This window comes from Trichomycterus rosablanca, chromosome 13 (assembly GCF_030014385.1).
Source record: "Trichomycterus rosablanca isolate fTriRos1 chromosome 13, fTriRos1.hap1, whole genome shotgun sequence".
NCBI lineage: Eukaryota > Metazoa > Chordata > Actinopteri > Siluriformes > Trichomycteridae > Trichomycterus > Trichomycterus rosablanca.
In genome coordinates this window covers 9,572,104-9,585,953 of record NC_086000.1, presented here as the reverse complement: position 1 = coordinate 9,585,953, position 13,850 = coordinate 9,572,104, and the positions used below count along the sequence as shown (strand labels likewise).

At 42.4% G+C, this 13,850-nt stretch overlaps 1 protein-coding gene across 1 annotated transcript in view; it reads right to left on the bottom strand.

The window, feature by feature from the left end:
• Positions 1 to 354: 354 nt before the first annotated feature.
• The window catches only part of mboat2a (membrane bound O-acyltransferase domain containing 2a), a 110,637-nt gene continuing 97,141 nt past the window's right edge, over positions 355 to 13,850 (bottom strand). Inside the window, exons 7-13 of the mRNA XM_063007095.1 lie at positions 11,350 to 11,533; positions 10,346 to 10,538; positions 7,748 to 7,851; positions 7,600 to 7,664; positions 7,379 to 7,511; positions 3,612 to 3,763; positions 355 to 1,040 (exon numbers count right to left, since the gene is read on the bottom strand). Coding sequence (XP_062863165.1) covers positions 869 to 1,040; positions 3,612 to 3,763; positions 7,379 to 7,511; positions 7,600 to 7,664; positions 7,748 to 7,851; positions 10,346 to 10,538; positions 11,350 to 11,533 — 1,003 coding nt within the window. The 3' untranslated portion in view covers positions 355 to 868. The remainder of the gene's footprint in view (positions 1,041 to 3,611; positions 3,764 to 7,378; positions 7,512 to 7,599; positions 7,665 to 7,747; positions 7,852 to 10,345; positions 10,539 to 11,349; positions 11,534 to 13,850) is intronic.

Here is a 13,850-nt window from a genome sequence, read left to right as displayed (position 1 = left end):
ATACGGTCAGTTAATGGTCAATGTAAGACTTGTATCATAAAAACACCTGTTGTAAAAGTAAACAATTTATAAACAGTCGAATTAATGTGTGGTGATTCATAACACACTGTACTGGCATGGCAGAGACCCTAAACGTTGAATAAAATTTTCCAAGCCCTGAAGACACTGATGGTAAAATGCAAACGGAAAGCCCTTACAACAAAGGAAAAGAAATATGACTAAATAAGATGCCCCTTTAGGTGACCACTGTTTCCAAATAAAGTTTGCCCACCCCCAAGACAGCAGCAGATATGTATCCAGTAGACAGAAAAGACTGTAAAGACGAAACACTTAATAAAGACACAAATCTAAGGCTTATGAGAGATTGGCATCAAATTATCCCTTTATAAAAACCCAGTTAAATAAATCCTTCACACCAAAGACGCACTGTTAAACAGACAATTGTTTAAAAAACACCCTCTAGGTACTGCAAAAGCTGGCCTCGGTTGGGCAAATGTTCTTTCCTCAATCACCAGTCTGCTGAGTGTTAGATAGAAGATAGAGGGTTTCTAAGGCAACTTCAGATTCATTTGTAATCAAAATGCTCCATTTGGACCAAATCGATTCTTCTTACTGGCAAATCTCATTGACAGATTAAAGCCCCGAACTGGTCGACGCCCACTAAGGAGTTTCTGGCTATTGTAAAGTGACAAACAGTGCCTCTCCCGCACGCAGGCTTCACCACTGGCGCTCGTGTGTTCTGATGGCCCTTGATATTTTAGTAACATTCCATTCTGGTTAGTTAGAGAAAGAGAAAGAGAATGACACCCTGGCTCTCAGGTGTTGATGTGAGTTCTGGAGAGGTGTGAGAGGAGGCAGGGTGCGATCCTCAGGACGTTTTCTGTTTCTGGTTGCAGTTGCTGTCTGTGCTGGAGAATTCGCCGTCGTCCTCCGCCGGCTGGATGGGTTTGTCCTGCAGTTTCTCTCGTGACGATCTGCGCTTCACGGGGAGAGCTAGGACCAGCAGGACGCAGGTTACGTGAAGACAGAAGTACCACGACCTGAAGAAGATTAAGAAATAAGTACGCAGTGATTAAAACCACAGCAATGCTGATTTGTGTGTTTGGTTTGTGTGAGTGGTGCTGGTCCAAGTACAATTATCCACCACCCAAATGATATCTTCTCAAGGGTGGTTCTAACTATAGTGGTGTCCTTTCAACTGGTGAATAGGGTTAAACCAGGCTTCTTGACCTGAAGCCAACTATTCCCAGTGTTCCAGCTCATTGTGGCTCAGATAGTGAATTGGTTAACATCAGCTGTAAATCACGCTAGCTTACTATTGCTGATATCCAGGATTCATGATTAAGGGCGCATTTACTTGAGAAGCAGCCACTTTGTTCTGCACTTGGCTTGAGCGGTACAGTAAAACGTCATCAAAGTGCGAATATGAGACGAATCTGCATTTGTGTGGAATAATCATCAAATCCACTCTGAAAGCATCCACATGTATCTGTGTTAAGCTGAATTCTCCTCCTGTTTCACTTTTAAACTTGTGTTACAGCTCGGGGTGCTGAGAAATTGTGAGAATCATCTAACTGAATTCCTCAGTCGTTCTTTTAGTACGGTAGGGGGCGGACTATGTGTGGGTGGGTTGGTCTTCATACGCTGTGTAAGAACTCTGATTGGCGGAAAAGACGCCTGTGCAGAATGCAGGGGCGAGAAGAGGATGCAATCGGGTATCCCTCAGCAGCGGAAGACAAATTGAGTGTACTAAATCGGGGGGAAAAAGGGGAGAAAAAAAAGCGCTTTGAAAAGGTCAGCAGCCAACTTGGTCAAAGTTCAATTAGGCGCGGCAAAAGTGTAAACTTCAGGTGAATAGGCTAAGTAGCACCGCCACACTCCATATGAAACAGCAGCACAGTCAGCGCAAAAGCGGTTTTGCCGCTTCTCATGCAAATGCGCCCTAAGGGAAGGGGAATGGCTGAACAGTCTAGCCATTGGGAGGTGCCCTAGTAAGTGTGCTTTCAGTGGCCAGGGCCAACGAAATGTCTGTCCTCAAGCTACGTCTCTGGTGATGATGAAATACAGTCAAAGTGCCTAACCCAGATGCCCCTGCCCCTTCCCCAGCCACCCTAAGCAGTAAAAGCTCTAGGTAGTGATATGTTTTGGCCTTGGATCACCAAGCCTTTAGAAGTTAACAATTTAAAAAACAGCTGACGTAGATTTCTTTCATCTTGGCACAGTCCATATAAATGTCTTAAAAGCTGGCATAAAAAGAGCCATGCACTTTTTTCACCTCTGTTAGGGATTAATAGACCTTCTAAATCATCATGCTTCAAAGCTTAGTTTATTATGCTTTTCGTCATGTTTAGGACGTTTACCAGCACGGCGAGAGCAGAAGACTGAGGCGGCGCTTAAACTGTCATGCCCTTGAACAGGGGCGGCTCGTTCCTTAGGGCGATCGGGCGACGGAAGAAAGGAAGAAATTTTTCTATCACATTCAACCAGTGTTAAACTAGCTCTGACTGTTTTGGAGTCCGTCTTGCCTCTGAATATCGCAGTCCAATCAGCGTCGAGTTGTGTTCCGTACAGTACCGCCCCTTTTGGGGCGACTCCAGTCTAACTGAAAATCGCCCCAGGTCGCTCTCAAAGACTCTCATGTTAAAGCTCTTTTTTTCTAACTGCAGGCGCTGCAATACATTTTGAATGACTTCCGGGGGGGCACGCACTTACGTGCCTGCGTCACACGTAATCGTTCCTTATTTGGAAACTAAACGTGGTGTTCCGTATTTTTATCAATGAGAGAGAAATGCTGCAGAGTAGACTGAGACCGGGCGATATGTATGAAACAGAAGGAAAATGCTGCTACTGTGGGAATTAGAAAGCGTTTGGTTATTATTTTAAGTAGTGTTCACTTTTAGTCTTAGTAACGACGTGTGTAGGCGCGAAAGTAAAGTAACACAAGCAGGGCCGGCACTTTTCTCACTGCCCCCTAAGCAACGCAGTCCAGAACCGGGGCTGCATGTCAGTGTGAAGATGGATTATGTAAAAATATTGTTTGCACTATTGAGAAAAAATGTTACATGGTGTTCTTTATGCATGTTGTTTTGAGTAAAATATGGTTCTGATTTATTATTATAAAGAATGAAAAGAATAAATGTTAAACAGCCTAAATAAAACATTTTGATAATGTTCCCATGATGGTGTAAGGTATATTTTTTATAGGTGCAACCCTAACCACCTACCCCCTTGCTCCCGCTCAGGTAAACACCCGCCATACCACCCCCCACCCTATGCCTTCCGCCAACCCGTCAGCCCAGGGTGTTCCTTATTTCCAGTTCTGAAAGTTGGCAACCCTAATTGGATCTGCTGCACCTAAAATAAAATGCTATCTGATGAAGACTGAATGAAATTGTTAGTGTGAAGGCTTTACTTCCTTTTATGATTAATGGTAAAGCTGGTCTCTCTCCATGTTCAAAGTTATTTGTGAGGGCAAACTGACAGATGATTTAAGATGTTAGTTATTTAAGCTTTAATTTACCCATTGAACGGGTCACCTTGGCCATCATCGCAACAATTGCCCGCCCTGAGAGATTTGGCAGCAGCCGCCACTGCCCTTGAACAATACTCACCAATAAAATTTCAGCGTAGGTCCCACTGCCAACACTACGAATGGCACTACAGTGTAGCTTATAGCGATCTGCGTGCTGGCCCACGTAATCACATCGTAGATGAGCTTGTGAGTGGACGAGCCCAGGAAGTGCTGCCTTACGTTGTGTCGTACCTGCAAAGAGATGAACAAGGACTACTAAGTACAACAGTTAATGCTAGTATAGTTTAGATTTTCGTAGCTAGATGTGTAATGAACATGAATTATTACGGCCTATTTTAATATCAGTCATATTGGCAGATGGCAGATTTGAATTAGCCTTGATTGTGCACTTAATGAGCACATCTCCTGTTAAGTAATATGAAAATAAATAACGCACTGTGAAAAGTAAGAAGCAACTGGCTATGTCACAGTGAGTCTTGATGCATTACACACCTTTTCAACTGCACCCTACCCTATGGCCTTGGCCAAAAAATGGGTTGCAGAAAAAATAATGATAATTAAATAAACCTGTACGCAAACGCACCTTTGTGGAGGCTTTATGTTAAAAGTTGTAAACTACAGTGGAACCAGATTGTACTGAGTAGAGCAGAGAGAGTAAGATGCATTGTTTGTGTTGCCTGGGTCGCGTAAAAAATCATGGACAGCCGCTCAGGTGGCGCAGCGGTAAAATACGCTAGCACACCAGAGCTGGGCTTTCGAATACATCTTATTGAACCTCAGCTCTGCCATCCGTCTGGGCTGGGCGGCAACATAACCAACGTTTGGCTGTTGTTCATATAGGGTTAGGGAGCCGGATAGGGACCTCATAACTGGTGCAATTACGACCTCTGCTGGCTGATTGATGGCATCTGCACAGAGTGGAGGAATGATGCTGATCAGGGTGTGGCTCTCCGTGCACAAGGCTGATTCGCATAAGAACTCAACTCGTGCAGGTGAAAAGATGCAGTCGGCTACTGCTCGCATGTCGGAGGGGACGTGTGTCAGTCTCGACTCTCCACAATCGGAGCGGGGGTCAGCACCAGTAGAGAGGAAGCATAACGCAATTGGGTAAAAATTGGACACGCTAAAAATCGTAAAGTACGCTAGCGCACCAGAGTTGGGGTTCTGAATGCATCGCATCGAATCTCGACTCTACCTTTCTGACTGGGTTGGGCGGCAGCATGAACAACGATTGACTGTTGTTCAGGGTTAGAGGGTAGAGAGTTGGATCATGGGTCCTCATAACTGGTACAACTGCGGCCTCTGCTGGCTGACTGATGCCGCCTGCACGGGGCTGGGGAATAATGCTGATGGGGGTGTGACCCTCCGTACACAGCGTCCATTAGTGTATGAACTCGACTCGTGCAGGTGAAAAATGCAGTCCGTACTGATTGCGTACCGGAGGGGGCGCAAGTCAGTTGAGAGGTGTCATCAGTCAGTGGTGAAGGGTCGAACCAGTATAGAGGACGCAATCAGGGTAATTGGACACGAGTAGAATAGGGGAGAAGAATTGGGGGGAAAAATAGATAATAACAAATAAATAAATCACGGACAAAATGTGGTTCGCTAGAAAAATTGTTTAAAAAACTCTAGCCTAAAATATGGTACTTTTTACATCTGTGATTCCACATTTAGCGGTTGCTTCTAGGGATGTAACGATTCACCACAATACAGTTAATAACCGATTCAAAAAGTCCACGATTCAAATCGATTTGACATGTAAAATGAATCCATATTCACTTTAAACAGCAGAGGGCGCTGGCGCTGTACACCTTGCCTTGATGACGTCACTGGCGCTATACGCCTGGTTGCCAAATTCAGGGTTTTTCAGCCAAATTGGGCTTAATTCAAAATTGTTTTGCATAGTATGTAGAACTAAAAGGGCATTAATTATATAGATAAATAAAAGATAATCATAAATACAGTATTTTAATTAATTTTTTAAAGAGAAACAGAAGAAAGAAACTTTGTCATCATTTGTCTTCGTATCGTATCGTGAACCCAGGGCCAGTATCGTGAATCGCATCGTATCGTGGGTAGAATGTATCGTTACATCTCTAGTTGTTTCCATTTGAAACTGACTCATGCTATACCTAAGTACCCATAGTAAATTAGTTATCACCTCCACCCAAGGGACAAAGTGTACCAAAGTGTACTGTATGGGTGGAAACAGAAACTGTAAAAACCGTGATTGGTTGAACAGAATCACCACTGGAGTGAGACAATACATACAAGTGCCATAATTAAAAGCCAACTGTGATAGATTTTATGACAGTGGTGTCAAAAAATAAAGAGGGATACCACTGCTATTGTTTACAGTTACCGCTGAGTATTTGCTCTTAGAGTCTGGTGGACAATAAACTTACAGCCTCACCTATAGCGAACTACTTCTGCTTTTATTTTATGAGTATCCTTGTGCAACTGGAAAGGGACAACAGCACATCAGCTACAACATGGACTGTTCTGGATTCAGATGCGAACCTAATTGTGCTGTACTCACACTGACACTATTTCATTATCTGCATTATAAAATAACTGACCGATATTTTTTTTAAATCTGCGTTTTGCTGATTCTGTTTCGAGCCAAAATTTGCTGATTGTGACTACCCTCCCCCAGCTTAACAAAAATGTGTTTTTATTCAAACGTTTTACTATATTTATTTGACTAGCTCTTTGTCTACAGTGGGGAACTGGAGCTAAAGGAAGTTTGAATAGCATAGAACGTCCCCCCCCCCCCCAATCGTCAGTGTAAAAACGTATATTACAAATAACAATAATAAATAATATAGGACAGCATGATGGCAGGGATTGTTTCGTTTGCATAGCCACATTTACGTTTAAATTTGCAGCATTTAGCAGACGCTTTTATCTGAAGCGACTTACAGTATACAGTCTAAGCAATTGAGGGTTAAGGGCCTTGCTCAAGGGCCCAACAGTGTCAACCTGGCAGTGGTGGGGCTTGAACTGGCAGTCTTCTGGTTACTAGCCCAGCACCTTAACCACTAGGCTACCACTGCCCATCTCGTGGTTCAGCAGCTTCTCCTATTAGACAGATCCGGTTTTTCTGACCATTACCTTTAGACCTTGACTAAGAGACCACTGTTCCATGTACAGGTTGGATCCACATGGCTAAAACATGCGGTCCCTAAAATTGCCAATCCATCACAGGGCCTCGGATATGCTTCCCCTCCCAGACGTAGCAAGTCATGTCTGCATATAGATGACCGACTGGCCGATAATGCCGTTTGTTTTTGAAATGTTCTTAAAGTTTATGGTCAGGTGTCCAGATACTTTCAGCCATACAGTGTAATGTTACTGTGCCTGTATGTAATTACATATATGGCTACAGAAGATCCTGTAATACAAAGTGATTGTGACTGCTACAATGCAAGCAGTTGGAACAAGCCGTAGCCTAGTGGTTAAGGTACTGGACTAGTAATCAGAAGGATGCTGGTTCAAGCCCCACCACTGCCAGGTTGCTGCTGTTGGGCCCTTGAGCAAGGTCCTTAACCCTCAAGTGCTCAGACTGTATACTGTAACTGTACTGTACGTCGCTTTGGATAAAAGCGTCTGCTAAATGCCAAAAATGTAAATGTACATGGAACAGGTAAGGGCCTTCCCTAAAACGTTGCTGCAAAGTTGGAAGCATATAATTTCCTTTATATCTGTTAGCAACTGTTGTAGCTGAAACACATGAATTACTAGTGGTGTCCCTATACTTTTGCCCATATATTGCCTATTGACCACCTATTTAAACACCCAGAAAATACTACAGATGATGACCGACATGCACCAGTCAGGACTTACTGCCCGGGCTGCTAGGGTCACGGTGATGCCTGTGACAAAGGTGAGGTAGTAGCCTGGGTATACTCCGTGCCACACGGCAGAGAGCAGGAAAGTAGCTGCTGTAGGGTGGTACGGACATCGCTCGTAGCACACTCTACAAACAACACACAGGGTACAGATGTTCAAAAACAGGCAAACAACAGAAAAAAAAAGAGCGACGACAGTTCGTTTGAGTTCTTTACCTTTTTAACCAGAGTGCTGTCTGAATGTTCCAGTTGTCTAGAAATGACTTGAAGCTGGTCGCCAACTGCAGGTTCAAAGAAAGAGCACAGGGAGTGAACGTATGCTCGGAGAGAGTACGCAACACGAAAGACAGGAGAGAAACGTCACCTCTATGTCCAGTATTCTCAGGTTTGATATTAAGTCCCATCTCGGAGTGCCGTCTTTGTTGTAACCGTTAAAGCCGAAGCCAGCTGCGTTGTTAATGGCGTCGGCTGGAAGCAAATAAAAAGAGCAAATGATTAAAAAACAAATTCCTCATTATGGCATTCATGTGGTGCAGCTGTACATAACGCTAGCCCAGTACTGCATGGATCCAGGGTTCGAATATCCAATGGTCCTATCGGCCGGTCGGGCGTCTACATGCAGACAATATTGGCTACGTCAGAATGGGGGTGGGTTACAGGCGATTATTAAGAATGCCCACTGACAGTGTTCTGAGGAGGGACGAGTCACAAACCACTGAAAGGTTGGTGGGCAACCAAGATTGCTGCCAGCAGACATGAGATACAAATTTTCAGATCATTTCTATATCAATCATAAGTTAATGTCAGAACATTATATATGGAGCTGCTGAATCGGTACCTGCCTAATAATAATATAAGCAGTTTTGAGAGCATCTTAGGTGGGTGCTCCTCATGTTTGACTTATTGTGTGGTTTATAGTGGATTTTGAGGTATATTTTGGATCCTTGTTTGCTGTAAAATCCAGACCAGACTCACATTTAGCTTCTTAATGTACTGTGTCACATTTGCTTAACAAAATGTCCTAATAGTTAGAGAAATCCATTCCCTTAACCATGCAATGTTTCCTGTGCCACTGTCTGCCACACAACCTCAAAGTAAACACGATTCATTGTAATCTTACATTAAATGCTGTTTTCAAAATGCATATGGTTTATCTACATTTGCATTTGTGATGAGGTCACAGTTAAGGTTTTCTTCTGCTAAGAGCAACAGAGAGCTAAAATATATGAAATATTCAGCCAGTGTTGTTTTTGTTATTAAATATCCTCCAGGAGCATTTATCCACTTTTACCTTAGCCTTAAAAAGTATCAACAATTAGTATTATTAAAGCACTAACAAAAAAGGCAATAATATTAAAAGATCACTAATGAATAAAGTTGGTACTTTATTGTAAAGCTGTTGGCAGTTACAGCTTTTAGATATCTACCATAGGAAAAAAACAAGCATTTTTCAGCATTATGCAGCAAACGTAATGATCTGCACAGTCTCTTGGCCACAAAGGGGAACCACATTTAGCAGAAGCACTTCAGTACAGTAAGAATCACATGGCAATCTACTGTACAATAGAAAATACACTGCCTGGCCAAAACATTTTTTGGACCGCCTTTAGCTTTGATTACGGCACGCATTCTCTGTGGCATCGTTTCCACAAGCTTCTGCAATGTCACAACATTCATTTCTGTCCAGAGTTGCATTAATTTTTCCCCAAGATCTTGTACTGATGATGGGAGATTTGAACCACTGCGCAAAGTCTTCTCCAGCACATCCCAAAGATTCTCAATGGGGTTCAGGTCTGGACTCTGTGGTGGCCAATCCATGTGTGAAAATGATGTCTCATGCTCCCTGAACCTCTCTTTTACAATTTGAGCCCCGATGAATCCTGGCACTGTCGTCTTGGAATATGCCCGTGCCATCAGGGAAGAAAAAATCCATTGATGGAATAACCTGGTGGTTCAGTATATTCAGGTAGTCAGCTGACCTCATTTTTTTGGGCACATAACGTTGCTGAACCTTGACCTGACCGACTGCTGCAACCCCAGATCATAGCACTGCCCCCACAGGCTTGTACGGTAGGCACTAGGCATGATGGGTGCATCACTTCAGCCGCCTCTCTTCTTACCCTGATGCGCCCGTCACTCTGGAACAGGGTAAATCTGGACTCATCAGACCACATGACCACCTTCCATTGCTCCAGAGTCCAATCTTTATGCCCACTAGCAAATTGAAGCCGTTTTTGTCGGTTAGCCTCACTGACAAGTGGTTTTCTTAAGGCTACACAGCTGTTTAGTCTCAATCCCTTGAGTTCCCTTCGCATTGTGTGTGTGGAAATGCTCTTACTTTTACTATTAAACATTTCCCTGAGTTCTACTGGAGTTTTTCTACCATTTGATTTCACCAAACGTTTAAGTGATCGCCGATTACGATCATTCAAGATTTTTTTCCGACCACATTCCTTCCTCGAAGATCATGTTTCCTCACTGTCCTTCCACTTTTTAATAATGTGTTGGACAGTTCTTAACTCGATTTTAGTAGTTTCAGGAATCTCCTTAGATGTTTTCTCTGCTTGATGCATGCCAATAATTTCACCCTTCTGAAACAGATGAACATCTTTTCCACGACCACAGGATGTGTCTTTCCACATGGTTGTTTAACAAATGAGAAGCTACTCACTGCATCAGTTAGGGATAAATAACTTGTTGCCAGCTGAAACATAATCACCCATGCAGTAATTATCCAATGGAAGTTTCTTACCTATTTGCTTAGTTAAATCCAGGTGCTGACCTTTTTTTTTGGCCAGGCAGTGTAGGACACGTGTCATTCTGAACTATATTTTTGTAAACGTGTTTCTTCGGCCACAAGAGGGCAGTATTAAAGCAAAAAGTACAACCGACAAAACATGCAATGCAAGTCAGTGAGCCAGTGTGTTTCAGAAAGTAATCAAAAAAAGTAAGTCTTACTTACCCAGCGTCCACACAAAGTAGTATTTGGGTCGTAAAGACAGCATAGACAGGTAGAGCATGATGATGTGCACATAGAAGGGCTGTGAGGTGATGGAGGGGTCCCCGATGACTCGCTCAACTGGACAAATGCGGTAGAAGGTCAAGTAGACCACCAGACAAAGAGCGCAGGTGCCCAGCTTCACAAAGACGTCTCTCTGGGAGATGAGCAACTACTGTCAGACTTTATACTAAACATCAAGAACTTCACAATGTTTATTAAAATTTGTCTGTGACTAAATTATTGTCCATTGTCCAAAATATTTTCACTAATTACATCTTGTAAGTAAACAAAAAGGCCAAACTAATATTTGTTTGTATGTCATTTTATAGTTCAGTCACATTTGTTTACTTCTGGCACACACTTTTTAGTAGCGATCCCCAGGTGGGGCGGTCCGGGTCCTTTCTGTGTGGAGTTTGCATGTTCTCCCCATGTCCGCGTGGGTTTTCCTCCGGGTGCTCCGGTTTCCTCCCACAGTCCAAAGACATGCAAGTGAGGTGAATTTGAGATACTAAATTGTCCATGACTGTGTTCGATATAACCTTGTGAACTGATGAGTAACTACCGTTCCTGTCATGAATGTAACCGGAGTGTAAAAACGTGATGTTAAAATCCTAATAAACAAACAAACAAACATTGACACGTCTTTTTTGATGTGTGTTTTGGTGGGTGTTTTGTCTTGCTGAAACTAATTTGGGTCCTGATTCAATTTTAAGATAATGTTCCTTTACTTTTTTATTCACTCTTGCCAATGAAACAGTTCCACCGGTGACAAAATAGCTCTAAAACATACAATACTACTACCAACACCATGCATGCCAGTAGGTACATTATTGTTGGGTTGAAACGGCTGAAGCTTTTTCGAACTTTACCATTTTTACTGTTCATATGATTCATGTCTAACACGTTACATTCAATCATTAGCTAAGTCCAGCAGGGGGAGACAGAGGGCTGAGATGCTGTCCTACCTTAGGTGAAGGGTCAGTCTGCTTGCATTTGCCATTCTCCTTGCCGTTGGTCTCTACATGTTTCTGCTGGTAACCAGTCCCTTCAATAAAGGCTATGTAGTTATTGTAGGAGCATGTGGGACCTGCCAGGATGCCCAGGAAATTGCAGTTATAACTCAAATACTCCAACAGACTAGGCATCTTCCTGCAGCACACACACACACACACACACAAGAGAGATGGCAATAAAATACGCACCAAAAACACACGTCAACAAACACTGACTACATAAAACTACATTATATTTCTCAACGGAGCCTGTAAACGTCTTTTCCTTCCAGTACCGGATTGCATTAGTTAATGTTTAGGCTTGCGTGGAGTCAGATGATATTAAAATCCATCTCAGACCACACACTTCTTTGTTAAGGCACAATGAAGCTCTAAATAAAGCAAACACCCTATTGTTTGCTCTTAAAAAACCTGCTCAGTTGCTACAATATATAGCCAAAACATCTTCCAATTACTGAGTGCTAATGTGTAAAATTATATACATTATTATCCATTATATATTATATATCCATTATATAAAATAAAATCACATGATTCTGACATTGTGCCAGCTGCTAGAGTTAAATCACACCGAACCTGTAAGGCATGTCTTTATAGAACGGGCATTGTGTACTGGGGCACAAAACTATTGGGATGAATTACAACACCGATAATAAGCTAGGCCTTCTTTAATATTAGTGTTTGGCAATTGTTTCACAATTTTTGGAGAAGGGGTTTGAATGGTCTCAAATTCCTACAGACACATTCTAAAAACTGTATAGGGTGTATACACTGGGCACCAAGGTTATAATAGTTTTGGATTTTCTTTTAATTTTTTATTATAGTTTAGTTTTATTTCGTTGTGACTTTTTTTTCTCTAATTCAGTTTTTATTATTTTTTATTATTTTTTTAATGCTTAGTTTTAGTTTAGTTTTCATTAGTTCTAGTATTAGTTGTACTGTGGGTTATTTTTCAGGTGCAGGATTCAAAAAGGTCAGAGTAAGTATTGTGTAATAAAAACTCAACAAAAGATACCATTTAAAAAATGTATTCAATTACTGTGGAACAACCAACTGTCCACAAAAACTGTAACAGTCCACAAGATAGCCGCCTTAAGTGCAAAATGTGTGTAATACTGCTGCTGAAAATAGTCAATAGACTAAGGACACACATGAACATAATAATTAGAGCTGTCACGCGATAAAAAATGTTGGGCCCCCTCAACAAATCGCAGATGCTGACAGCTGTATGAAGTTAGACTTCAAGTTAAAATTCCTGCCTCTGCTATTTTTAATGCACAGTTTTAGTTCTTCTAATTTTACTTGACGAAAATATTGTAATGTAATATAATAATGACGACCTGGCGAGTGCAGCCAATGTGGGGGGGCAGCTAGGTGAGTGGTTGAGTTCATGTCGTGGAGGGCCCCCCTGCCATGGGCCCCGGTGCATCTTTTGTATCTTCCGTAGTTTTTCCTGCCCTTGTAATTCACACAAGAACTATTTTTCCTTAAAAAAAAGGGCTATTCTAAGAAAAAGAATGTTGTTTATTAACGTCCCACCTGTCACGTAATGTGAATTACAAATATATTGTCTGGCCCTAAGAATGTTAAGTGTACTATAGGGGCATAGGGAGCAAGTGTGTAGTGAAGATATAGAAAATGACACAGTGCCGTCAGGGAGCGTGAGGTACCACATGGTGCCGGCAGCTGACGTAAAACTGCTCGAGTGGATGATAAATAAATTGACAAACATGAAAACGAAGGGTATTTTTATATATAATTTCAGTACGTTTTAGTTAGTTTAGTTTTGTAAACGCCTAATACAGTTCCAGTTATCGTTTTTTCTTTTAATGACCGTTTTTATTTATTTCAGTTAACGAAAATGTTTTTTCAAGTTCAGTTTTCGTTATTTCGTTCGTTTTCGTTAACGATAATAACCCAATGCTGGGCACTCGAGTGGAGCAGCCATAAATGACGCTGGCCAACTACAGCTGTGATCCAGGGTTTGAATACTCAGCGGAGCTATCAGCCATCCTGTCCACGGTGTTTCTACATTGCGCCTAATGATTCCACAGAAACATAGCTCTGCTACCGGTCGGCTGGGCGCCTCCTACTGGAAACAATTGGCCGCGCCTGCCGCAGACAAAACTGGCCACTAAAATCTGCTGGATGGGAAAAGTTCAGACTTGAAAGGGGGCGGGGTCTTCGACGCTGTGTAAGGACCCTGGTTAGTATCCCCAGGCGCCTGTACAGAGGTGGAGGAACGCGGGGGTCAATGCGTAACTCTCTGTGCACAAATCTAGGGAGTCAGAGGGAGCCAAAGGGAGAGGAAGACAAATTGACTCAGTCATTCCAATCTGAGCAATGTTTGGATCGTGCACCGTAGCTATGACTCTTCTCTTGTTACCAGACCCAAGCTGTGTACATTATCCTTAGTGGTGCTCTATTAAATCTGCCCTGCTAGTTCCACCTCG